Below are 27,550 nucleotides of genomic sequence, written 5' to 3'. Positions count from 1 at the left end.
GGGTGGGAACTGGAGAGAGAGAGGTGGGAACTGGAGAGAGAGAGGTGGGAGCTGGAGAGGTGGGAACTGGGGAGAGAGAGGTGGGAGCTGGAGAGAGAGAGGTGGGAGCTGGAGAGAGAGAGGTGGGAGCTGGAGAGAGAGAGGTGGGAACTGGGGAGAGAGAGGTGGGAGCTGGAGAGAGAGAGGTGGGAGCTGGAGAGGTGGGAACTGGAGAGAGAGAGGTGGGAGCTGGAGAGAGAGAGGTGGGAACTGGGGAGAGAGAGGTGGGAGCTGGAGAGGTGGGAACTGGAGAGAGAGAGGTGGGAGCTGGAGAGAGAGAGGTGGGAGCTGGAGAGAGAGAGGTGGGAGCTGGAGAGGTGGGAACTGGAGAGAGAGAGGTGGGAGCTGGAGAGGTGGCTCCCTGGTGAAAGCACAAGCTGCTCCTGCCAAGAACCCAAGGTCAAGTCCTAGGACCTGTGTCAGCCACTGACGTAATCTCCACGTGTGATGGGACACCTCTGGTTTCCATGGGTCCTGCACCAGCTTACACATTCATACGAGTAAAATTTAAGCCATTTGAAAGAATTATGAGACTAGAGAGATGGCTCAGCAGTTACGAGCACTTGCTGTTCTTGCAGAGGACTGGGCTTTGGTCCCATAACCCACATGGCAGCTCACCACCATCCATTATTTCAGTTCCAGGGGGTCCGATGTGCCTTTCTGCTCTCCTTGGGTACGTACATACATACATACATACAATAAATTATAGAATGTCTTAATAGCAAGGTTCAAGCCTTGCTAGAGTAAGATTCTAGCTCAAAAAACATTTTTTTAAGTCTTTCCTAAGCCACATATACTGACTGACACATGCCTTTAATCTCATCTCTGGAGATACTGAGGCAGAAAGATCTCAAGTTCAGTGCCAGCATAGACTGTATGTTAAGATCTTGACTCAAAAAAAAAGCCCAGTGTTGTGGCTGACACCTAAAATCCCAGCATGCGGGACACTGGGGAAGGAGGAAAGCTGTGTTTAAGGCCAGTCTTGGGTGGTAACACTGTCCCAAAAGCACACACACAAAATCCCTAACACAGAGAGGCACACTTAGAGTCTAGCTGGTACATGATTTGGTCATAGATGCAACCTTGTGTTTGGTGTTCTAAGGTTTTACTAGGCAGACATCTGCCAGTCAGAGGTTAGCCTCTACCACTGGAGCTGCCGGCCTCCTGCTGTTATTACTCAATGCACACTTTTTTGACTGTGAGACATCCTGGTTCCCCCAGATACCAGCTGTAGGTCTTTTGTAGAGTTATCTTCAGTCCTGGCCTTCAGTGGGGTAAAGTCCTTCGCACCGATGAGGCAGTTGTACCTGGTTATGTGTGTCAGCTGGCAGGAGCGGAAAGCAACCCTGCAGGGGAGAGAACGGAAGTCAAAGCAAGACACAGTCCCCAGGGGCAGCATGAGTCAGGTGGGTTACTACAGACAGGAAATGAAGTGACAGTGGACAGAGACTAGGAATTCACACTTGTGATTTGGGAGCTGCAGGTCTCTGTTGGTGTATTTGTAAAAAATTAGCCATGGGTGTTTACTCTTTAAACTGGGAGGTGAAGTCCCAAGACCCAAGTACTAGTTGTTTCCATCTGGTAAGAGCTTCCCCGCCTCATGGATAAGGTGAGGCCACTCTCTAAAGGTGTCTTTATGCCTCCTGGCACTATTGCCTCAGGATTAGGTTTCCACTGTGGATTTAGGATCCATACATGTTGAAAGTGTAGTATGGCCTTTCAGTGGTCATATTTTCAGTCTGTAGAGGGACACCAAGCAGAGAAGGCAGGGAGAGTTGGAAACTGGGATGGACTGTTGTGTTTGAAGCTTCCTTAGCAGGTCTGCACAGACTCACTAGACAGCGTTTTATTTCTAAAGAAGATTAACACATGCTGGCAAGATCACTGCAGACAAATGGTAAGTTTGCAACCTTCATCAGCCTTGAAGCTCTGTCAGTCCTACTGTGTGTGAGTGCCTGCATTTGCTCCCTCATACTTGCTCATCATACTTCAGCCTTGCAGGCCTCTGCTCTAGACAGAAGGAAGGTGAGCTCTTCACCTTTCCACCAACTTAAGGCCTGAGCTCAGGGACCTTTTACCACATTAAGCAGTAGAATGAAGTGGGGAGCCTCTTCTAGAAAGAGGTGCTGCCCAGCTCTGCCTTCAGGTCAGCAGCTACTGTGTGCTCATCGAAGACTTCCCCAGGTTCTCAAAGGAGGCTCCCGGTGTCTAATTTAAGTTGGCCAGAGTTCTGGCTCCTTGGTGTAGCTGGATGGCCAAGCCTTGGGCTGTAACTATGTCTAATTTGACTTAACACGTGGATTTTTGTGTGACCCGGCTGTCAATGACCTGTGAGAGAAGATAGTCTGTGTGGCTTCCTCAAGTAAAGATGCTTGTTTTCTAAAGAGCCACATGGATATGAAAAGCAAGAATGTGCACTAGGGAAGTATTCCGAGTGTCTGCAAGTCTCACCAGTACTGGCTGGTGAGCACTTGGCTTCAGCAGCAAAGGAGAGGACAATTCACTGCCTGGACTGGAGCCCAAAAGCCTCAAGACAGTGCAGCAACTTAAGCCAGGACTAGAGGTTGTATACCTGCCTGTAATCACTACATTAAGGAAGTAGAAATAGGAAAATAAAAAGTTTAAGCCTATGAGGCCCACATCAAAGAGCCAAGAAAGAAGGATTAGACAGCCATCCACACGCTTCATTGTGTCATCAGTTGGGTGATAATTAAGTTTCAGATTTCCTTGTGGCTGAGTGCTCCTTGCAGTCTGGACTGTTGTGTTAAATGGAAAATACCAGAAGAAAAAGTTAAGTTTATGAAAATGAAGGTTTTGGTATGTGAGGGTTTTCATCAAGAAATGATTGTCATTTTTAAGGCAAGCTAATGTAAGATGGTCCAAAAGTCTGTCTCATGTGCTCTGTGTGTGGATGTGTTGAGTGCTGCTCCTCTCTGCTCTTCAGATCATGATCAGAAGCATCTTCCTGTTTCTGGATCGCACCTATGTCCTACAGAACTCCATGTTGCCTTCTATCTGGTGAGTCTGAACCCTGGGCCTGCTGCAGACCTGCAGAGTCCTCTTGTTAGAGCACAGTGTCTTCACTGCACCAACTCCCACGGCTCCTGGGCCACAGGCTGAGGGAGCAGGGTTAACTTGCACTCATTTCATACCTGCTTTCTGTGGATACAGAAACAGCAACAGTGATTGCTAGAGACAGTATGAAGAGGGGGAGGAAGGGATGAGGAGAGAGCAGATGCATTGGTGATTCCCATGATTTTTATACCTTTGTGGCTCACCCAAGAATAGTGAGCCATAAGTCAAAGACAGTAGATCCAACAATAGCAATTTGATAATTAAGTGCCTGTGTGGGACAAGATATCTCGTTATCTCCTTGGGGTAGTCAGCTTGACCTATCTAAGAACTAACCTCATTCATGGTAGATGCTTAGACATCCAGGACTGTCAAACAAACATTTGTAAGACTTTTCAAGCTCTGGATATAATTAGAAAACAGCAGTTTTGGGCTGGTGCATGTAACACACATGAAGCTCTAGCATGTCAAAGGCTGAGCCAAAGCCTTGTTCTGTTTCTCAATTAGGGACATGGGCCTAGAGCTGTTTAGGAACCACATCGTCAGTGACAGGATGGTGCAGAGTAAGACCATTGATGGGATCCTGCTGCTGATTGCGCGTGAGCGGAACGGTGAGGCTGTGGACAGGAGCCTGCTTCGGAGTTTGTTAAGCATGCTCTCAGATCTCCAGGTGAGGCCTTGGTCTTGAGCATGTGAGGGCCTTCTGCAGGTGTGAGTGGGAAATAGTGCCACACAAGTATGAGTTAAAAACACGATTGTCTAGTCCTTAAGGAGAGTGATACGCTATGGGCAGTGGTACACTATGCAACAATCCACAAGGAAAGACTGATAGGAGTTAGTGCTCAGGAAGGAAGGCTTCTGTGTTCAAGCTCATGAGTAACTCTCATTCCTTAGGTGTATAAAGACTCATTTGAAATGAAGTTCTTGGAAGAGACTAACTGTCTGTACGCTGCTGAAGGCCAGAGGCTGATGCAAGACAGGGAGGTGAGATGTGTGACTAACTGCATTTGGCTGTGAGCCATTCCTTGGGCCTGCTGCTCTTTCACATGCACACATTTGCCAGAGTCTCTGAAGTCCTTGGGAAAGAACTGCTTGTTGTAGAAAGAAGTTAATCTCTTTCCCTCAAGGGCTTTCTTTCCTTATTCCCCCTCCCCCTAAGTAGTTTCTGAAATAACAAAGGAACACATGTGTACACAAGAAGATAGATTGAATCTTAAAAATCAAAATTTCCATCTGTGTAAAGCATTGGCAAAGAATGGTTCCCAAAGATGTATGTGAGGAAGCATGTGCAGTAGCAGTGTCACCTCAGACACGCTGAGCAGCTTCTGAGGCACTAGAGTCCAGGCCTGCTCCTAAGGTGGACCCAGCCTGTAAGATTGTAGTTTAGCTGAAGCCATGCTGGCAGGTAGCACTGAGGACCGTTCACCCTGGACAAGTGATGTCTCTGCAGTTGCTGTGAGCTGCAGGGAAGGGAGGTGTCCCAGTGATAGATCCACGTGATCCGTGTGTGGGTGCAGGCTGCTAGTAAGCTTTGGGCTTTCTACCCAGGTCTACTACTAACTCACCCATTATGGGCCCCGCTGGTATGTATTTTGTCCCCCAACACTTTGTAGTAAGCAGCAAGTGCAACCTGGTCCTGATTTTAGAGGTGATTCTGAATGGTATTCTAGTAATGATTCATTTGAGTGTGTTCTCTCTTTTTTTCTCCAATTTTTTGAAGAAATTTTATGTATATTGTGAGAAATCTTTCTGTCATTGATGTGTCAAATATTTTTTGGAAGGTTCCAGAATACCTTAACCATGTGAGTAAACGTCTAGAAGAGGAAGCAGACCGAGTGATCACTTACCTAGACCACAGCACACAGTAAGCTCTGCCACTGAATACCTCAGTTCCCACAAGCCACACGCCTGGACTCACACGGAGGTAGCTCGTGCCTCTGGTGTGCACCCAGCAACTACAAACTGTTACCACGAGCTATCATGAGAGTCCTCACCAAGGAGAGCGACACCCTTAGCATCTGAGCACTTTGTTTGTCTGATAGAACTTCACTGAGTACAAGGCTCTTGTCTTTCTAGCCTCTCGTTCTTTAAGGTTTATGTTAGCACTTCTCATGTGCAGTGTGCGGTGATGCCTGGGTGACAGTGTGAGATCAAGAGCTGGGGACTAGGTGCTGATGAGCAGCCGCCTGATGTGGGTGCTGGGCACTGAGCTCTGGGCCTCTGCAATAGCAGTGCGCACTCTAACTATTAGGTCATTTCCACCCCCAGCTAGCAAGATTTCTTAAATGTCTTATGTGGCCATAATTCTTATGAAACAGTACATATTTTTCTCTTTTCATTTGTCTTTTTCCTCTAGACTCTAGGTGGATGAGCAGTGTTTGTGCAAGATGTGTTATATACTGCTGTGAGGTGATGGAAACATGGAGGGGACACAGAGGAGACGTGACATTCCAGTCCTTTGGGGTTTGGGGACAAGAGGAAAGAAAGGGTTAGATCCCAGGAGATATAGCTTGCAAGTTCAGGCAGCACCTGTAAGAGAACTGTGCTCCCCTTCTAGTGAGGGATGCCATGGGTCCGAGTCCAGACCTGAGTTGAGCTGGGGAGGCTGGATTGCTTAGGGATATTGAAGTGTTCATCACACTCCCACTTGAGAGAGACTCTTATAAACATCACCAGTCAATAAAATGCTTATGGTCAATGAGCTGAGGCAGGACATAGGAGCTGACATACCTGGCAGGGATAGAGAGAATTCTGGGAAATAAAGAAATGGGAGACTCGCCCTGGAACGCTGAGGAGACAGATGTCAGAAGAGGACAGAAAACCAGCCACATAGCTGAGCTCGGCTAGAATAAAAGAGATAATAAGTTAGGAGCAAGTCAAAGCTTTTTTGGCCTAAGAATTTATTAATAATTAGTCTAAAAGTCATTATTGTTGGGAATTACATGATTGGTAGGAAAAGCTAGATTTTATACATGGTGCCCAACGTGGTAGCCTTAGGCCACTCAGATTTCTGAACTCTGTTTTCATAGAGGGTGGGATAAAATCCTTCCTTTTGCCATAGGTGCTATAAGATTTAAATTTTGTGCAAAGTTCCTTGTAGAAAGTTGGTGTACACCTTTAATCCTAATGCTCAAGAGGCAGAGATGCAGGTGAATTTGACTACAAAGCTACACCTGTCTACATTGTGAGTTTCAGGCTAACCAGGTGTACACAGGGAGACCCACATAGTAGAACAGAGCTGTCTCCTAAAGGCTCCTCTGGCATCTACACACATGCTGTAGTGTATGCACAATGCATAATTTAAAACACGGGTACTGGGTACTAAACCTCAGTAGTGTTCCTTATAAACTCTAAGGTGGAGGCTTGGAAAATGTCTAAAGTTAACCATTCTCTGTGCTCTTCTGAAAAGAGAAAGTAAGTTATGAACAAGAGCAGAAAGTCGGGAGACTGGTATGGTGGAAGCCAAGGGAGGTATTCGTGTCTGTGAGTTCAGGACTCACTTGTCTCCATGGTGAGTTATGTATAGATCCTGTCTCAGATAGAAGAATAGGTGGGCTGGGATGAACCAGGAAGGCCATTTCTGTACCTGTGATTGCAGTGGACTCTGTTCTGTGTGGTACTCATGAGCCCAGACATGTTAGCAGTCTGTTTGCATGAGCTGCTCAGGGTGAGGAGGGGAGCTGTCTGAGTGTCTCAGACCTAGAATAGCAGATGAGACAATTGCCAGTTCCTTCTGTGGCATAGAGGTGAGGAGCAGAGCTGACAGCGCAGTGGAAGACAGTGTGTGGGAAGACTGTGGGCCATCATGAAGGCGGAGAGGGATCGGAGTTTGGATCCCCAGGGAGTTGGTAGTTTGCCACAGAAAATACATGAGCCCATAGATCCTAGGCTTGCTGGTGCCTTAGCGTCATGACGACATCCTGCCCAGCCAGCATGAGGGTGAACGAGGAGCAGAGAGCCTCAGGAGGCCTGGAGACTGCACGGCAGTGCCCTGCTGGCTCCCTCGAAGGACTGCTTCAGAGTATATGTGTATGGTTCAGGAAGCTTTAGCAAATGACATCAGGGACCAAACCATAAAGGGCAGAGGAAAAAGTCGGAACCCAGGGTGCTGTACCCATGTACCTACGCCAACAGGCAGGCAGGCACCTCAGGTGCTCGCTGCCAACTGCTTCTGGACCTTCCTGTAGACCAATTGTGTTATTCAGCGAGTTATATATATTTACAAACGCTGCTGCAAGAACTAGGTATGGTACTGAATCTCTATAATCCCAGTACTGGGTAGTAGAGGAAGAAAAAAAAAACATGCTTTCAAGACAGCTTGGCCTATGTATTGAGATCTTGTCTCACAAAAAGATAATAGTAAGTAAACTGAATTAAAATCTGGTTTAGAATTATCCAAAAAAGCCATAAGTAGCAATGAGTTTAATGAGAATCATATACGTTAGCCCCCTGTCTGAGTGGCTGTAAGCTGTTAGCTAACCAGCTTCTGCTACTGACATCTTCTGTTTTGCTTTTACAGAAAACCGTTGATTGCCTGTGTGGAGAAACAGCTGTTAGGAGAACATTTGACAGCAATTCTGCAAAAAGGTAGGTTTTCTCAGTCATGTATGATTTTACACTGAATTATAATTTTTAATTTGTGAAACTCTGGGAGCATTGTATATAACTTCACAAATTGTTATTTTTATAGGACAAACTATTGTGACACTTGTTTAGTAAGTGTGTCAACCCTCAAAGGAGATCAGAGTTAAATGATGCAGCTGGGGTCAAAGGTGTACACCACCACATTTGCTTTGTACCTTGGTGAACGACACCTACAGATATGTGCACACACACGAGCACACGCATACACAATTATACAGACACAGATATGCACACAAACAAACGAGTAGATACATACACAGTTATATTTGAAAAGTTCCAAAAAGTAAAAGGCCCTTAAAATTTTTAAGACATTATTTAGGTCTTCTGGGAGATACTATTTTACAAAAGTTAACCGTATTTGCATGTTTGGCTCAGAAGTAATTCTGACATGCCAAGCATCTAGACCTCTAGCTTAGCACCTGTGTGTGCAGACATTGCCACGTGGGAAGACTGGTGGCTTAAGTGGCTTGAGAACCCAGGTCTACAGCTGGCCTCTCTGATGCCCTCTTCTGGCCTCTATAGGCACTGCACAAACATCTTGCATGTACTTAAAGGCAAAACGCTTATATAACATGAAATAATAAAATTATAAAATGTAAATAAAAATTCTAAAATGCCATGTTGGATACATGAAATATTAGATAAATTTGCCTTACAATTTATTATGTGAATCAAATTAGTCAACTAAGAACTTAAAATTGGATCAATTTCGATTTAGATTTATTTTCTGCATATGAATGTTTAGCCTACGTGTATGTATATGCACCACATGTATGCAGTGCCCACAGTGGTCAGAAGAGAGCATCTTATCTCCTACAACTAGAGTTAGAGATGGTGTGAGCCACCATGTGGGTGCTGGAGACCAGGCCTGGGTCCACAAGAATAGCAAGTGCTTTTAACTGCTGAACCAGCCAGCCTCTGAAACAGTCTTTTAACAAATGTTTTTCTGACTGATAGACAAAACCTTAAATAATTTGCACCACAACTCTCTCATAGTAAAATGCTCTTCTAAATATTTTGACTCATTACTCTTGTGAAATGAGATGTAAATCATGCACTTAGAAAAGTGAGGCTCATCAAACAAACATGCCTCTGTAACAGGTGCATGCTCCAAGTCTGCAAGCCATGTCCTTACTGCGTGGTGTGGACTATCCTGTTGTCACTTGTGACGGCTGTCTTCCTGCTGTGACTTGTCTTGTGCACCCCACTAGGGCTGGAGCACCTGCTGGATGAGAACAGGGTGCCCGACCTCACACAGATGTACCAGCTCTTCAGCCGAGTGAAGGGAGGGCAGCACGCGCTGCTGCAGCACTGGAGCGAGTACATCAAGGTACACACTGGTCCTTGGTGGCTCCCACTGGGGACACTTCAACCCAGCCGAGGGCAGCCAGCCACTGTGAGGAGTCATCTGTTGTCCCATCTTCAGATCACCCCGCGAGTGCTTTCCTGGATGACAGGAACAGTCATGGTGGCCATGAAGGTGACCTGCAGTGCAGTGATGACAGTTTCCTGTCATACGTGCTCACTTGGTCACAATTCACTGGCACACCTCCCTGTAAACTGATACACACTTTGGTGTAGCAGTTTGATCCACCTCCTGTTGTGTTTCTAAGTCCAGTTTAAGATTCATTGCCCCAGTTCCTACCTGTGTGACCCAGGCATTGTGCCCTCACTTTCAGTGTAGTGCCATTCACCATCTTTTAGGACGTTTCCTGGGGCTGATCTAGGGCCTCAGAATGCCAGGCATCACGTGCTCAGGGGATGTTAGAGATATCCACAGTCATAGCCACATACAGATATTAGGGAAAACCAGGCCTGACACATGGTGTGAAACACCAAAAGACATACTTTGCTTTTTAAGCCTGGTGCTGACTTGGTTGTTTCTTGTATCTGTAGACCTTTGGGACAACCATTGTCATCAATCCTGAGAAAGACAAAGACATGGTCCAAGACCTGCTGGACTTTAAGGACAAAGTGGACCACGTGGTGGAGGTGTGCTTCCAGAGGAATGAGCGCTTCATCAACCTGATGAAGGAGTCCTTCGAGACTTTCATCAACAAGAGACCAAACAAGCCTGCCGAGCTCATTGGTATTGGAACAGCCCCAGACACTTCTCCTGTTTCCCTTTAAGCAAATGTACTCACACTGTGAGTTCTGTGTTCCTGCTCAAGTGGGAGTCGGAGGGCTTGCAGGAGTTCTTGCACCATGAAGTCATATGGCCTGAACTCAGCTTGGTAGCAGGTGCCTTTACCCACTGGCCATTGTACTGGCCTCTTAAGTGCTTTGTAAATAGAAGAGAAGAGCGCCAGGCTTGGGCATGCATCTTTATTGAGCACTCTGTGGGAAGAGGGCAGGTGGATCTCTGCCAGCTCAAGGTCCAGACCATATATAATAAAACCTTGTCTTTAAAAAAAAAGGAAAAGGAAAGCTGGAAATGGTGGCACTTACTACTTTGGTTCTCACAGAGGCAGGTGGATATCTATGAGTTTGAGTCCAGCCAAGGCATATAATGAAACCCTATTAAAACAAAAACTCAAAAACAAAAACTCAAAAACAAAAACAAAAAAAAGGTGGGGAGTGGAGAAGAAGAAAGAAAAAGAACCTCAAATGTTCTTCCCAACTAGATTAAGTGCTTCAGGAGAATCCAAGCCTTTTTAGAATATACAGGATGCTTGGCATCTCAGATACAGGATCAGGAGGGAGGGTTGGTAAGCCAAGTTGATGAAGGGCTCTGAAACTGCCGTTCACGGTCGGTGTCTGGAGCAGAACCCCAAGCAGGTATATTCAGGGAGGCCTTTGCCCCAGCTGGCATGCATACTTATTTCTTGTCATACTTAAAACCCATTCTCCCACTAGTCAGTAAAAGTATTTTGCATTCCTAGAAAGAGAGAGGGAGGGGGGGAGAAAGAGAAAGAGAGAGAGAGAAAGAGAGAGAGAGAGAGAGAGAGAGAGAGCAGACAGATCCCAGAAACTCACTGGCCGGCTGACCTCCCAAGTCGTTGAGCTTCAGGCTTCAGGTTCAGTGGCAGAACATGTCTCAAAAAATAAGGGAGGAGATTCCCAAAACCTACTCTGGCCTCTACGCCCACTCAAGCAAGTATAAAACACAAAACCATATAGATACATGGAGTGCATACAATACACATACATGTATATATAGATACATCTTAAAAAAAAAAAAAAAAAAGACTAATCAAAAGCCAGAGAAACCCACTGGCAACTTAACCAGACTTCTGTGCTTCTGTGGAGGCTAAGCCCGGGGAGCATGACTTGTCAGAGTGCTCGTGCTGTCCCATCTGTGACATACACCACTGCCAAGACGGACTCTGTCACCTCCAAAGCAAGGAGCCCTGAGTAGATGTTCTCACCCCGAATGCTCACCTTGCCCATGGTACCTGAAATCTAAGGAGAATTCCTTTTTTAAAGGTGCATTTTGGTGCCTGTGGTGATAAGTATGAAATCTAGGGTTAGAAAATTACAAATCCTGCTTTTTAACACACTCAGTTAGGATGGGGGAGCTGGAGAGAGATCTCACTTTACCTCAGTTTACCTCACTGCTGCTCTTCCCATAGACCTGATTCAGTTCCCACACTACATGCGGATCAGTCAGCTGTCACTGTAGTTCTGAGGTCTGAGGCCCTCTTCTAGCCTCCAGTGGCACCAAGCACATGTACATGGTACATAGACATACATGACATGAAGCACACCCACATAAAAAATGGATATTTTTATAAAAAGTTAAGTGTGGGGCTGGCAGGATGGGTTGGGAGCATCTGTTGCTCTTCCAGGGCTCAAATTCCTACCGGCAGCTGTTTGTAACTGAAGCTTCAGAAGACCCAGTGCCCTTTCCTGGTTCCTGCTGATACTGGCAGAGACATAAACCCATACACATGAATAAAGTTAATCTTTTAAAATAAAATAAAAAATAACTATTTTTTTAAAAGAATTATGTTAATCTATGAACTAGTTAAAGTTCTAGAAAGATATATTCTCATTAACTTGAGACAACTTGTTTTTAAAAGACTGTCTGTTTCCTGGAGAATTGAAAGGGGCTGATTTAAGGGTTTCTTGTGTTTTCTTTGCTGCTGTGTGCTTCCCACAGCCCTTTCTGATTGGAACTCTTGTTCTTGCAGCCAAGCACGTAGATTCAAAGTTACGAGCAGGCAACAAAGAAGCCACAGACGAGGAGCTGGAGAGGATCCTGGACAAGATCATGATTCTCTTCCGTTTCATTCATGGTGAGAAAGGGGGTGCTATGCAGCCAGATGAATGTGCAGACCTGCATTCAGAGGGAAAGATGTTCCCCCAACCCAGAAACAATACTGAGGAGCTCTTGGCAATGGAGGATAGCATGCCGGAAGTAGTACCGAGGAACTTTTTGGCCATGGAGTACATGTAAAGCGGGTTTCTCAGGTCTTGGTTTTCCTGTTTGCACAGGTAAAGATGTCTTTGAAGCATTTTATAAGAAAGACTTGGCAAAAAGGCTGCTGGTGGGGAAGAGCGCATCGGTGGATGCAGAGAAGTCCATGCTGTCCAAGCTCAAGCACGGTGAGCTCAGGGCGGGCCGGTCCCCGGGCGGGCGTCGTGCCAGCTCTGTCTCACCCTCCCTTCACGTACGCAGAGTGTGGAGCTGCGTTTACCAGCAAGCTGGAGGGCATGTTCAAGGACATGGAGCTTTCTAAAGACATCATGGTTCACTTCAAGCAGGTGAGTTGTTCTTCAGTCAAACGGGCTCAGTGGGCCTAAGAGCTTGTCACATAAACTTATCATAAACTGAGAGTCATTACAGTAACACTGGGCCACACTGGAGCATGTTCAAAAGACTGGAGTAGACGCACATGGGAAACTGGGTTATAAAAACTGCATAATTCCAGGCCGGGCATGGTGGTGCACACATTTAATCGCAGTGCTTGAGCGGTCTTAGTCTAAAGCCAGCCTGTTTTCTACATAGAAAGTTCCAGAGCAGCCAGAGATATATAGAGAGACCTTGTCTCAAAAATATATAGAGATAATATAGATATATGTGTCCACACACACATTATATACATGCATGCATTTTGAATTTGTTTACTTATTTGTCTTGGCTATTTTTGTTCGTAGCATATGCAGAACCAAAGTGCACCAGGCCCCATTGACCTCACAGTGAACATACTCACCATGGGCTACTGGCCCACATACACACCCATGGAAGTGCACCTCCCTCCAGAGGTGAGTATCAGCTGCAGGACAAGCCCACATAGACCAGACCTCTTCTTACCTTAGTGATAGGAGAAAGAGTTTTTCAAGGCACCTTCTCCATGTTCAGTCCCTGGAAAGTGGTGTTTGAAAGTGACCTCTTGAGTCATAGTCAGAAGCCTCTTCCCCACGGAAATGGCAGCTTGCCTGGCTGTTCCTTGCTTCCCAGCATACAATGATGATGAGTCTTGGTCATGGTGTGTGTAGGGACTTGTGAATTGACTGATTGAAGTGTTGTGGAGAACCTGAGGTGAGACGTGGAGCTGCGGGCTCAGTGAAGCTAAAAGCCATATGCCCGAACCATCAGTGATACCAGGAGATGGAGGCAGGATAGGCTTTATCCTATCACAGAGGAGTCTCAGGAACTGCAGGTGCCAGGGCAACAGGAGTAAGACTGGACCCTGCAGGTCTGGTGGGACTTGGTCACCACTCCCTGCTGAAACTCTTCTCAATCCCAAGACTGTTTTCTCAGTTTTCTTGTTTGGTCCTCACTGTTCTCTGTGGCCTTCTCTGTTTGTCTCCATCTCTGTCCTCACAGAGACGGGTCTGTAGCTCAGCGGTCAGCTTGTATATCTGCTTTTCCCTTTGCTAGACATGGTGCCCTGTGCTTCTGCCTTCCACTCACTGAACCTTCTAAACAGGTTCCTCCCATTCCCTGAGGCATCCCTGATACAAGTCCTTCATCCAAGCTTTGCCAGCTGTCTGAAGTACATCTTGATGGCTGCCATAGTTAGTCTGCGTTGTCAGCACGACTGGATTGAGGACCAACATAGGTTAGCAAAGCGTGCCTCAACGTTGTCTGTGAGGATTCTAGAGTGGATTGTATCAGAAGAAGATTCTGACCTCCTTCAGTTGGTTGTTGATTGACTATCAGAAGGTTGTGGAAGTGCAGTGTAGTTGGAGGTAACCTGTGTACCCTGGCTCTGCTCCCTTTGCTTCACTTCTTCCGTTTCCTGGCCACTGAGAAGGAAGTGACATAGCCTTCCTCTGCCACACTCTCCCTCCAGGGCCCTTCTACCTTGCCACGGATCTCAAAGTGATAATAGCACCCAGCCCTAGACTGAAACTGACCCAAAGTATACACTTGCAGTTGTTGTTCTCGGGTATTTGTCACAGTGGTGACCCCTGACTCCCTGTTGTGGTACCTACTGCCCAGGCCACACAGGCAGGGCTCATCTCAGCGTCTGGGTCTGTGTCCGCAGGGGCTGTTCAGGACTGTGCCCATCTGTTGCCTGTGCAGTGATCCCAGTCTGAGTGGCCTCACTGTGGTGGTGGGGCTGATTGTCTGGTTCCATGTGTTCAGAAGCTAACATTCTGCTCTGGGGAAGAAGTCTCTTCTCCACTTGCATCTGTCACTGAACTCGTGGGTTCTTAGTTACTTATTTGATGTCCACACCATTCAGAATTTGCGGCTCGCTCCCTGGGCCTTTTTTCATAGGCCCATTGTCTGTGAGGACATTATTGGTTTGTAGTAGTTTTTCAACTGTGACAAAATACACCTTCGCATAGAACTTTCCATCTTATAGATGTAAGTCCTATCTCCTTCGGTGACCTAATCCTGTCTCTTCCACTTGGGCAGCAGCCGCTGTCTGCTTTCTGTATGACTTGCCCTTGATGTCCCGTGTTACGGGGCTCATCGATGATGTGCACATTGATGGGTTCCCCATTCCAGGATTGCTCGTGCTACAGTGTGTGTTGCTGTTTTGTTCCTCTTTTGGCTCTGTGTACAGACAATTTGCTCAACCATTCACCGTATGATGGGCCTTCAGGTTCTTTCTGCCGTGGACTGTCATGATGTGTCTAAAGATGGGTGTGTACACATGGTCACTTCTGGACAGATAGCTGAAACAGATCTTCCTGGCCTGAGTTGTGTTTTTAACTGAGCTGCATTTTCAGCTCAGCTGTGCTGGCCTGTAAGAGTTCTGTCAGGCGCCAGGTCATGGTGGTGCATGCCTTTAATCCCAGTACTCTGGATCTCTGTGAGTTGGAGGCCAGACTGGTCTACAGAGTCCTAGAACAGCCAAGGCTACATAAGGAAACCCTGCACTGAAAAGGAAACAAACAAAGAGCTCTGTCACTGTCGGGGCGCACTAAGTGTCTTCCATGTGTCTCTTGCTTGGCAGATGGTCAGACTTCAGGAAGTATTCAAGACATTCTACCTGGGCAAGCACAGTGGCCGGAAGCTGCAATGGCAGACAACGCTGGGACATGCCGTGTTGAAGGCGGACTTTAAGGAGGTCAGGTCTTGGTCCAGTGCTCCTGTTTCTTCTTTTCTGGCAGGATGTTAGGAGATTTTCAGATTGTCATTGAACTTCCATAGCAATGAAAGGCAAGATTTTTTTCAGTATGATTCAGCAGTAATTTTAATTGTCGATTAAAATAACAACTAAAGGGCTAATGTTCTACTTAACAACAAAGATCAATAGTACATTAATCAATAGCAAATTATTTATCAGGGTTGGGGGAATGAATCAGTAGATCGAGTGTCCTTGCTGCACAACCATGAAGGCCTGAGTTCAGATCCTCAGCACCCATGTAAAAAGCCAGGTGTGGGTGTCAGCAAGATGCCTCAGCTGATAAATGCACATGATAGGCACACCTGCACATACAGATGAACAAATAAATACTATTACTTCAAACTTCTGGGGCTGCAGAGATGGCTCAGCAGTTAAGAGCACTGACTGTTCTTCCAGAGGTCCTGAGTTCAAATCCCAGCAACCACGTGGTGGCTCACAACCATCTGTAATGGGATCTGATGCCCTCTTCTAGTGTGTCTGAGGACAGCTACAATATACTTATATATAATGAATAGATTGATCTGGTGGGGGGACTTCTGTAATAGTCAGGCATGGCTGTGTTCACATCTAACCTAAGCAGTCGGGGTACAAAGTCATGGGGGAATCACAGGGCTTTCCCCAGCCTCACTGAAAAACAGAGAGAAAAAGAAAGCAACAGAGCAGGCTGCTGAGCGTCCTCCCCTGTCTTCTGTGCATACACAGCAGCACAGTTACACACGCAGGCAATGGCTAAGAGAGCAGTGGGTCTGAAAGGAATTATAAAAGCAAGCCTGAAGCCCGGTGTGATAAAAGTGTGCTCCACGTCTTTGCTGAACAAAACACAATGAAGTGTGGCTGTGACCAAGATGCTGATGGGTACTGGAGAGGACCAGCAAGTGCATCCCCCAGAGGGAGTTGAGCTGTACAGTGTCATCGAGAGTGGCTTATGAAGTTATTTGACTGTGCAGACAAAACCAGGTTACCTACTGTTTACTGCCTTAGTTCCAGTTCTAGGAAGCACCCTCTTTCAGGTGTGTGTACATGTGTTGGGGTGTGCACACATGGTGTGTGTATGTGTGTGTGCGAGAGTGCCTGCCTGTGTCTCTGTGTGTGTGGAAAGGAACACACATGTATGTCCAAGGAGTCCAGAAGCAGGCTAAATACCCTGAAACTAACTGCAGACAGTATGAACCACCTGATGCAGGTATTGGTCCCTACAAGAGCAGGAAGCTCCTCTGCTGAGCTGTTCCATCTGCTCCCCCCCTCCTTCTGTTAGCTGTTTTATCTTTCTGTTGTAAAGTGCCAAGTCAAAGAACAAGTTTTGTCATGTGCCAAGAAACTGAGAGGAGAATCTTTTTAAGATTTCCACATACCTCTTTTAAAGAGATGACTAGGAGTCCTTACTAAGACATTTTCTTAGATTCTTGATCAGAATGCTCAGCACAGAGCTATTGGAGCAATTACATAAGGGGTAGACACACAGGCTGCACAAGGACATGAAAAAAGCATGTCACCAAGCAATGTGTGGGAAAAGCCTCATGTTCACATCTATGTTTAATATATAAAAATCACGTATGTCAAGGAGCATCCTCAGAGTTCCTAGGTGGTAGAGCCAAAATAATACACTCACCCATACATTGTATTGCTCTATAGGTACTATATCCATTCTTCTGCAAGTATTAGCAAAGTTGAGTTGTGCCACTTGTGTGTGTCGAGCTATAGTTAGGAGTGGACCTCTACAGACAGCAGACAGCCCCTGAAATATGTGAAACAGGCCTGGGGTCCAACAAGAGGCACCTGACACTGCTACTCTCCAAATCCCCTTCCTATCCTTTGTCTTCATACAGAACTGCTAGGTCTCATGGTACTGATTGCGCACTGGGACATTCTAGATAAGAAAAAGGACCGTGGAACATCCGTGGCAGCGTCTGCCCTCACAGCAGCTGAGCTCACTGTGGACTTGCTCTTTGTGTGAACAAAGTGTTGGGAGCACTACAGACCTTTCTTCCTTTCCCATGCTCTCACCCAAACTCCCTGTGCTCCTCTAAGCCTCTGGGGTTTCCATTGCCACCCAGAGCCTCAGAAAGCCACGTGTGATGGTGCATGTCCATGGGCCCAGCACTCCAGAGACAGGCAGAAGGATAGAAAATTCAAGGCCACCCTAGGATTATACAGCAAGCTATTGTCTTGAAAACAGTAACTGCAACAAACAAATAGGTCTGACATCTAATATGAAGGAGCAGTGGGGACTCAGCAGACTGGATCCTCTGCCCCAGCCTCCCACTGCTGGCTTACAGGCTATGTTGCCATGTCCAGCTCTAAGACAGGAATTTACGTGGAATAGCCAATAATCATTTCATTCTTTTATAGTCAATAGCATTACTTGGTGGCTGTTAGTTCTGAATCCCCTACAAAACAGTGCATAAAAAAGCATTCTGTTGTGACTTGTAAAAAGTATCCATCCACGCTCAGCTTCTATGACAGCTCCATTCTCTTAAAGGGGAAGAAGGAGTTCCAGGTGTCCCTCTTCCAGACGCTGGTGCTGCTCATGTTCAACGAGGGGGATGGATTCAGCTTTGAAGACATAAAAATGGCCACCGGCATAGGTAGGAAGACTCCTTATGACATATGTACGTTTGTTTGTTTGTTTTGGAAATTATGTCACCTTGCCTATCCTGGAACTCAGATCTACCTACTTCTGCCTTCAAATTTCTGGGATTAAGGTATGCATCCCCACACCTGGCATTGATACTACCGAGTTGATTTAAAAGAGAGCGTATAAGCTGGAAGTGTGGCTCACTAGCAAATTGCTTGCCTGGCATGCACAGGACCTAGGTTTCATCCACAACACGAGGGAAAAAGAGGTTAAGAGAAGACGTAGCCTCTGCAGTATATCCATGGTTTCTCTCCTGGCTGAGTCTCTTATGTGTTCTGTAACAATGTCTGTCTCCTTTGCCGCCCTCAGAGGACAGTGAGTTACGAAGAACACTGCAATCTCTAGCCTGTGGTAAAGCCCGGGTCCTGATTAAAAGTCCCAAAGGAAAGGAGGTGGAAGATGGAGATAAGTTCATCTTCAATGCAGACTTCAAACACAAGTTGTTCAGAATAAAGATCAATCAAATCCAGATGAAGGAAACCGTAAGTGCTAGCCTCTTCTCTTACTCCTGTGGTCTCACCAAGGAGTCTTTGGCTTTTCTAGAAATGCTGTGACCATTAGAGGTCAGATCATATGTCTGAATCTAGTACAAATGTAGAGTTTTGGAGTCGTGTATCATTTTGTGTATCTTTAATTGATTTTATGTTATCAGTAGAAATAAAAGTTGAAAAACCTGTTTGAAATCATACCTTCCTGTATCAAATGCCAGAACAGAAGCAGCACATGGGATTTCCAGAAGTAGTACCTGCCCTCTGTTGTGCCTTGGAAGAAGCAGGAGCTCTACTACAGACCCTACAGACCTCAGAAGCAACAATTCCAGCAGGGAACAGGCTCTCAGTTTACCAAAGCTAGACTAGCTTATGACCACAACTGTCAACCCTTCTGAACTGAAGCTGACATACACATGGGGTTCTAGTGCCTTCTCAGTCCTGGAAATGCTTACTCTAGTATATGTAAGGGGGTTGTTCTTACAAACTGTAAATGGGAGCACAAATTTGCAGAACAGGTTTAATTACCTGAATGATGTTACAGGTTACCCATCCCACAGCCAATGGTTGTATCACTCGTTTTGAGGCTTTCAGTTTGCCACATAGAAAATATACTGAAAATACTCAATAATGTGGTATAAGGTGGCCAGTGGAAGATCTCCACAGTTAATAACAATGGGTGCTTTTTTAGAAGACTTGGTTTTAATTCCCAGTATCCACATGGTGGCTCACAACCATCCTATGCTTCTAGGAAGCCCTTGATAGAAGCATTCTTATAACAAAAATACAACTTTTAAAATCAGTCTTCCAAATGTTAGTTTTAGAGTTATACACTTGTGAAAAGTTAAAGGCTTTCATGGAACAAGTTACAATGTAACAGAGCAGAACAAAGCCTGTCTATGCACCAAACCAAGTGTGTCAATACAAAGCAATACTAAAGCATCTGTATACTTCTTCCATTTTCTCTGTTGTCCAGGTTGAAGAACAGGTTAGCACCACAGAGAGAGTATTCCAGGACAGACAGTACCAGATCGACGCTGCTATAGTCAGAATAATGAAAATGAGGAAGACACTTGGTCATAATCTTCTAGTTTCTGAATTATACAATCAGCTGAAATTCCCAGTAAAGGTGAGTACTGTTGGCACAGCTGAATGTTTGGTGCTGTGTTCAGCCCCAGCATGCTGGAGCCGCAGTGTCCGAGCATTTGACTGAGAACACAGGGCCTGTGTGAGCGGAAGCCAGCACACATGATGGCTCCAGAGAGTCACGCAGAGTCCCTGGCCACAGGATGTCAGAACAGATGTTCTTCTCTCACTGTAGCACTCAAGGCCACGCCCCAGGCCCTGTGGTGGGCAGTGGTGTTGGTAAGCAGTCACAGACTACGGAGCATTTCCTACTTGGAAGATGTACGTCAGCTTCAGGCTTGTCCCTCTTTCTTTTAGCTCCAGAACTAAGTGCTGAGGTTCTTTATCACGTGAAATACAAGATGAGATAGGGGAGAGTTGCAAAAATACATACAATGCAGTCTAAAATGCATTATCAAAGGAATTGAACTCTCAGGACCTGCAGCCTTCAGTAACTGGAAGTCCCCTGGCTGCATGACACCTGAGTTGTTCTCCTTTTTCAGGAGCCACAGTGAGACAGGCTGATCAGTCAGTACCTCAAACATAGGTGAGGCCAGTGCCTATCCCTGCCACTCGTGCTGTGTTGTTTCCTGCTCCAAGTAAGGGCATCTGTCTGTCGGCTTGCAAATGTAGTAACCTAGTAATTAGTGTGGAGTGGAGTGTACAGGTGGGCAAAGCTCTAGCTCACATGCTTTTATAGCTAATTGTATGATCAGCCATATCTTGTAAAATGCATGGCCTGCCACTGAAGAGAAGAGTTTGCTGTTTGGAAAATGATGCTCCCCTCAGCAAAAGACAGTTGCTCTCAAGTGCTGCCTCCTGCAGCAGAAGTGGAGGCAGCTGCCTTTTGGGCAGAGACATTCCAAGGCTGTGGACTTAGCCCTGGTTTTAGTCATTCACTGAGACTGAGGTCTTTGACTGGGCATAGTGGTACACACCTTTAATTCCAGCACTTGGAGATAGAGACAGGCAGATCTCTGTGAGTTTGAGTCCAGCCTGGTCTACATATCAAGTTCCAAGATAGCTAGGGCTACAAATATAGACCCTGTCTCACAAAAGAAAACAACAAAGTCAGGGCCAGTGTGTGTGTATTGCTGGTCACCTGCTTTAGGGCCAGTTGTGTATAGGTGGCCACCTGCTTTAGGGCCAGGTGTGTGTGGTTGGTCACCTGCTTTCATTCCACATGGCAAGTTAAAGCAGTAAGAACAGGCTTTGTAGTGAGGCCTGCATAATGACAATGACAGATACACTTTTGCAGTAACTTAGAAGAATACTCAAAATTTGTGGTTATACTCTGTAGATGTACCATATCTGGTAAGTATGGAATGAATAGGGTTGAGCACATAGAAAAAGTGTTTCACAAAGGATGAAGATGGTTAGAGACGGTATTTATCTATAACCTTTACCTTGAGGGGACTGAGACAGGAGAATTGCTTCAAATTTGAATGCAACCTGGGCTACATAGTGAGTTCAAAGTGAGCCTGGACAATAGACCAAAACCCTGTGTCAGAGCCTCAGCAGGAGCAGCGTGAAGGTTCAGAGGGTAATGCAGGTGAGTCACTAGTTGCAAAGCCTGATAACTGAGTTCAGTCACTGAGACCCAGAAGGTGGAAGGAGAAAACCAAGTCCCACCAGCTGTCCTCTGGTCTCCATATGATGCATGTCATGTGCCTACACTCTTATACACAACAGAAAAAGTACAAATATGTTTTTTTAATAATAGCAACAAAGTAAGAATACCCCACCAAAACATGATCAGATTTTCTTTCCAAACATGAGAGCATGCTACATATAGGGTCTGTTTACATGTTCATGTGAAAAGAGGAAGCCGGTGTAGTCATCCCTGTGCCAACATTTGTTCAGAATATGCTAACATGATCGTTTTGTAATCATCATTGGTGTGTGTGTATAAGTACATCTGTTGTAGCAGTGCATATTTTTGTTACATGTTCCATGTAGGCTGTTGGGTCTGTGTTTCTAGGTTCGGTGCCCTGTCCTAAAATGGCTGATTTCTCTTTTTTAGCCTGGAGATTTGAAAAAGAGGATTGAGTCACTTATAGACAGAGACTATATGGAACGAGACAAAGACAGTCCAAATCAGTACCACTACGTGGCGTGACGCACCAGCAGACTGCCATCTCCCAGTGAGATGCACAGAAGCATCCGAGAGAAGCTGCTGTGCTGTTTCCAGGTCCTGCAGCTGCCCCAACTCTGGACGCTTGGACTCGAGGCAGAGGATGTGGTTCTTGGCTCATCCTTCCCAGGGTGCAAGGACTTTGAGATGACACACATCTTTCCTCTCTGCTTCTTCCCCTACTTCTTTATTGTTTCTGTTACCCTCTGACTTTGTGTTGAGAAGTTCCCTCACAAGCTCTTGTTCCTCTGGCAGAAAGCCACGGGCTTGGTTTGTTGTGTGTGTGATTGTGGGACACAGTGGAAATACCCTCATGCTGTGTTCTTCCGCAGATGGACTCAGAGCACGCCCTGGGCTGGTGGGCACTGGGAAGAGACTGTCCAGGCTCCCACTCAGCTCTCTGCACCCTGAGCATTGGCCTCTCTTCTGTGTATTTTCAGAAAGTTGGAAATTTCAGCTTCTGTAAATCAGGTTTCTAAGTGAGGTCCCTGATGTGCCAAGAGGACATCTTGTCTGTCATGAGATACAGCTCACCCAGAGGGCTGGCTGCTCGTCGTTTATTTAGGGGCTTCGGGGTTTCATGTTTGTTTTCATGCTGGTTGAGTGTGGAGGTCCTGGTTTTGACTTTGGGGTGACTGCTGTTTGACTGTTGAAGTTGCAGTTTGTGTGATTACTATAATAAAATTGGGCCTGGTTTTATAGTCTTGCACGGAGACCGCCTTGGATCTCTGCCCTGGCACTATGTGGAGCTTAGTTATGTTTGTCAAAAGACAAAGGACTTGTTGGTTCCTGGTGACATACTGTGTGCACACGTGAGGTTGAGCAGTGAGAACGAGGCTTCATAGTGGTGTTGGCATGGGGATGATGACAGACACTTTTGCAACATTTAAAAGTACTTTATATTTTACAAAGTAGCATGTTTCATTTTGATTAAAAGCTACCAAAGGAATTTTGATCATGTATAAGTGTTTAAAGCAATATTTTCTGGAATATACCAAGTTTATATAACTCAATTTTATGCTAAATTATTAAAGGATTCTCCCTTTTTGAAACATGCATGTTTAAGATATGACATCTTTTTGGGTCCCCTTACTCTTACTCTTTAAGTATCATTTCTATATTTGTAAATTTTCATTTATGAGTTCTATGATGTGGTCTCTGAAAGACCAAATAGATTTCTATTTCTACTTCTTATAAGTTCATTGTGTCTACAGATTGTTCATATTGTAATTTAATGTAGACTTACTTTGAATAAAACTAGTTTAATTGGCCTTTAAATTACTTTAATAAAATGTTGGGTGTGCAGGCTACACTTTCCTCCTGACTGCTCAGCAGCTGTAGCAGTGAGCAGATCAGACAAAAGGAATGAGCCTGTCACCCTCACGTGACCGCCTGTCCCTCTCCTCACTACAAGCAAGGTAAGCAAGACATGACCAACTCAAAGAGCAGGGATAGGACCTTTCACTGTCCTCATTTCTGCCCAGCCTCTTACTTACCAACATTGTTGAGTGTCTTCTCGTTGTTAAAAGTTAATGTGTGGGGGTGGGAGTGGGGGTCTGGAGAGATGGCTCAGTGGTTAAGAGCACTGACTGCTCTTCCAGAGGTCTTGAGTTCAATTCCTAGCAACCACATCTGTAATGGGATCTGATGCTCTCTTCTGGTGTGTCTGAAAACAACTACAGCATACTCACATAAATCTTTTTTTTTTTTTTTAAGAAGTTAATGTGGAACAACACCACCAAGAAAATAATGGCAAACAGACACCTAGACTAAAAAGCTTGAAGGTTGGAAATTGCATTTCAGGGAACCTTTGCCTAGAAAACCTAAGAGAAACAAATGAAAAGCTGTGGCAAAAAATTAGCAGAAGTCTGGTGGCCTTCTCACAACACTGACTGTAACAAAAGGCTGTGTTTCAGAAGCAGCATAGGAAAAGATGAAAGATTTAGTGATGAGCAGTTCCTAGGAGGATTACCCTGAATATGTGGATTATGTAGCCAGGCCCCTTGATTAAACTCTCTTAAGGGGGTGGTGGTGCTGAGGATGTAACTCAATGGTAGAGCTATTGCCCAGCATGCTTTTAGCAAGGCCATAGTTATGTCCAGCCCTCAAAAAAGAAAAAAAAAAAGATACAAATTGTCTCTCACTTTAAAATGCAGATAGGGTGCCAGCAAGATGACTCAGTAGGTCAAGGCACTTGGAACCAACTCTGATAATCTGAATTCAGTCCCAGAAAGTCACATGGTGGAAGATGAGAATCAACTCCAGCAGGCTGTCCTCTGATGTAAGGCTTAGCTACTTTTTTGCTCGTGTGACGGTTATTGGTTGTCACCTGGAGTTAAACCCAACCAGCTGGACATCTGTAAGGGACTTTTAGCTAATTGGATATTTGAGGTAGGAAGACGCATCTTTAATCCAGATCATTTGAAGTGGAAGGACCCATCCTAAATCTGGGCAGCACGCTCTTGCAACAACCTTTATAAAGAACATGAGCTGGGCTAGAGAGATGGCTCAGTGGTTAGAGCACCAACTGCTTTCCCAGAGGTCCTGAGTTCAAATTTCAGCAACCACATGGTGGCTCACAACCATCTCTAATGAGATCTGATGCCTTCTTCTGGTGTGTCTGAAGGCAGCTACAGTGTACTCATATATAATAAATACATAAATAAACCTTTTTTAAAAAAAAAAAAAAAAAGGACATGCACTATCATGGATAGAACCTAGTCTTCTGGAAGAGCAGCCAGTTTTATTAACTACTGAGCCATCTACCCCAGATTTATGTGTGTGACTTTCCCCACATATACGAATCTGCATCCTGTGCATTCAGTGCCCACAGCAGCCAGAAGAGGGCATTAGATCCTTTGGAATTGGAGTTAAAGGTGCTTCTGTGCCACTGTGTAGACACTGGGAACCAAACCTGGGTCCTCTTGAGCCCTCCGTCACTGGGTCACCTCTGCAATCTCTTAAGTTCTCAATGTTTTATTCTACTGATGTAGTTAGATAAAATTTGCTTTTGTAGAACAATGATGAGTGGTATTTTGTTTGTTTTGTTGTGTGTGTGAAAGAATGAAGGGGAAAGGATCTTGTGTAGCCCAGGCTAGCTTTAACTCATCTTGTAGCTGAGGATAACCTGAAGGTCCTGATGTGAAGTTTTAGACCTGTGCTGCTACATCCTGGGTCTGTTGGCTGTTTCATTTTATGGTGTTGAGATAGAACACAGGGTACGTGCTCTACCATGGAGCCCATCCTAGGCCACAGTAGCTTTCCACTTGTATGTTCTTTTTATGTATGTGTAATGTGTTTACCGTACAAATGAAGCGAATTTAGGAAAGGAAGAGACAAAATCTGGAAGGGCCAGAGACATGGCTCAGTGGCTAAGAGCTCTTCCTCAGTTCACAGTACCCATGTCAAGTGGGTCACAACCTACAGCTCCAGTCAGAAGATCCAACACCCTTTCCTGGTCTTAGCACCTGCACACGTGCACATGAACTCCCGCAGGCACGCACATATAAATCTTATATATACTTTAATTTAAAAAATGATGGGTGCTGGGGAGGTCGCTCAGTGGCCAAGAGCAGCAGTTCTTGCAAAGGACCTGGATTCATTCCCAGCACCACAGTTCTAACCATCCACAAGTCTAGTTACAGGAGAACCAATGCCCTCTTCTGAACTTTGGGGGCGCCATGCACACACTTGGTGCCTATACATGCAAGCAGGCAAAAGACACAAATTTCTAAAAATTTGAACAAATTTGTTTCAAGGATTAAAATCCCTATCCACTAGGAAAACAGACCAGCAGCACACTAGGTGAGTGAGATTGGCACTCAAAAGAGAGGTAAGCAGAATGATCATCCTGACTGAAGCTCATACAGAGGTGGTGCCAGTGGTGGGGCGTGGGAGGGAAGTCCAGGTCGGCATGGAGAGGGGTCAGGTTGAGGTGGGAAGGAAGACACTGGTCACACTAGTGACTGTGGACTCATACTGCTGTGAGTGGGAAAGACACAATGCTGGACTATGGCTACTGGCAGCCACACCGTCCAGGGGACAGGACCCACGTGAGATCAGAGAGCTGAGAGAATAGGGCGCGCTGGCACTCAAGCAGCTACAGCAAAGCGCCTGTAATAATGGGCTGTGATTCCTGGGTGAGAGGCAATGGATGGCCAGAGGTCTGGAGGTGCTCACAACGTGGTGAAAAGACATCCATTGATACATGCCTAACTAAGACAGGGACTCAACAGAAGGTAGGAAGGGCCTAGGGAAGCAATGGCTGAAAGGAAGGCCCCATCCATTTCCAGAATCAGGATGGAGAGGATCCCAAGAAATTAAGGGACAGGCAGTCCCCCTAAATGCTTATGGGTGGGGGAAGGGCAATATTAAGTCAGGAGCTGTGTTCCAAGCAAGCAACCTAGTTCTTTCCCTAATTGTTGCATTCCAGAGAAAAGAATCTGGTTCCAGGTGGGGTGCTTGGAAAGAAATGAGTCCTGTGGCCCTGGCTTCTGTGGAACAGGCCAGGAAAGCTCAACTGTAACAGAAGAGTGATATATTGGGAACATCTGACATTAGAGGTGTGAACATGGGTTAGTGGGAGAGCTGGGCTGAGGAGAGGCTGGTACTGGAGGGCGAGTTAAAAGCTTGGTGTGCTGAACTCAAGACGCAATCTGCTAACACTGCCCTTAAATTTACCAGTTGATCCTTCATCAAAGTCACCTACAAGGTGCCCTGTAGTTCCTGGGTTCCTGTTTGCTTTTCTGCAAGGAAGGCACGTTGGCTCCTTGTGGAGATGGGAGAAGGCTATGGTATGTGTGGAGTTCAGAAGACAACTTGGGAGAATCGTTTTCTCCTTTCTCCATGTGGGACCCAAAAAGTAAATCAGCTTTGCCACTCCTTAGCTGCCTTCTGTTCAGAGTTGACCTTAGGTTCTGGCTTTGGGTGGGCACCCTCTGGCATGTGTACCACTTCAGATGGAGGTCTTCAAGCAGTGTCCACTTTTTTAGGAAGGAAGCAAGGAGGGGGTCAGGATCTCGTTGGCCTGGAGCAAGTACACTAGTTCCAAGGATTTGCCCTTCCCCCCAGAGCAGTAATAGTGAGCCATGTGATGTCCCACTGGCTTTTCTTTCTTTTTTTCTATTTTTTTAGTTCTGGGGCTCAGACTCAAGTTTCTGTACTTGCAGGGCAAGCCCTTGATTGACTGAACAATCTTACAACTGCCTTAAATACCGTTAAATAATAAAATGTGATATACAACAATCAACCACCTCTGCTCCAGAGCCTGGAGCTTTGCCTAGAACTTCTGCCCAGCACTAACCATAGGGGGCCTCACTTCTAGCTCTTCCTTGAGCAGTCCAAGGTCATCTTAGAGATAACTCTCTCCACCTGTCTGCCTCACCTCACAGATCTTCCTGGTGTGTGGGCCTTCACTGATTGTAGCCCTGGGCCACCTGTGCTAGTGTTACCAGAAAATTGGATTCAGGAAAAATGCCCTTTTCTGTTAGGACTCAGAAAGGTACGTGGGCCCCAAGTGCTACCGAGATGTAGGTTCTGGTAGTGCTGCTCCAGAGAGGGCTTATCTGAGAAGTAAAAGACATTATCACTTTAAGGGGATAATTATTCCTTCCATCACTACAGCACGCCCTCTGGTGAATCAGCTTTTGTTGCAGGAAGGGGAAGTTAGGTTCCTGGCCCGAAGATCTGCAGGCCCTCCTGAATTCATGCTTAAGGGAAGAGACAATAGTTTCTAATGTTTTGAGTAGCTTAGGTCTCTTCCCAAAACCAATCCCTAAAACCTTGTAGGAAATAGATGAAATTAGGGACTGAATATAATCCATTTCCACCATGAAAAACCAGAGATGTAGTTCAGAGGGGTAGGTGTCAGGAGTGGAGCCAG

At 45.7% G+C, this 27,550-nt stretch overlaps 1 protein-coding gene across 2 annotated transcripts in view; it reads left to right on the top strand.

Annotated features, from left to right (window-relative positions):
- Positions 1–24,389, top strand: part of CUL4A (cullin 4A) — a 38,031-nt gene extending 13,642 nt beyond the window's left edge. For both annotated transcript variants that reach the window (XM_080928429.1, XM_080928430.1), the window contains 17 exons: positions 1,868–1,936; positions 2,984–3,057; positions 3,619–3,781; positions 4,006–4,095; positions 4,893–4,975; positions 7,631–7,698; positions 8,967–9,085; positions 9,652–9,844; positions 11,889–11,993; positions 12,193–12,303; positions 12,377–12,462; positions 12,856–12,963; positions 15,114–15,227; positions 17,767–17,872; positions 18,232–18,404; positions 19,387–19,539; positions 21,559–24,389. In XM_080928429.1, coding sequence (XP_080784555.1) covers positions 1,868–1,936; positions 2,984–3,057; positions 3,619–3,781; positions 4,006–4,095; positions 4,893–4,975; positions 7,631–7,698; positions 8,967–9,085; positions 9,652–9,844; positions 11,889–11,993; positions 12,193–12,303; positions 12,377–12,462; positions 12,856–12,963; positions 15,114–15,227; positions 17,767–17,872; positions 18,232–18,404; positions 19,387–19,539; positions 21,559–21,654 — 1,911 coding nt within the window. In that variant the 3' untranslated portion in view covers positions 21,655–24,389. The remainder of the gene's footprint in view (positions 1–1,867; positions 1,937–2,983; positions 3,058–3,618; positions 3,782–4,005; positions 4,096–4,892; positions 4,976–7,630; positions 7,699–8,966; positions 9,086–9,651; positions 9,845–11,888; positions 11,994–12,192; positions 12,304–12,376; positions 12,463–12,855; positions 12,964–15,113; positions 15,228–17,766; positions 17,873–18,231; positions 18,405–19,386; positions 19,540–21,558) is intronic.
- The last annotated feature ends 3,161 nt before the right edge of the window (positions 24,390–27,550 follow it).

Source organism: Micromys minutus, assembly GCF_963924665.1.
Source record: "Micromys minutus genome assembly, chromosome: 14".
NCBI lineage: Eukaryota > Metazoa > Chordata > Mammalia > Rodentia > Muridae > Micromys > Micromys minutus.
Note: the sequence above shows the minus strand (reverse complement) of the source record. Positions and strands in the feature narration are given on the sequence as shown.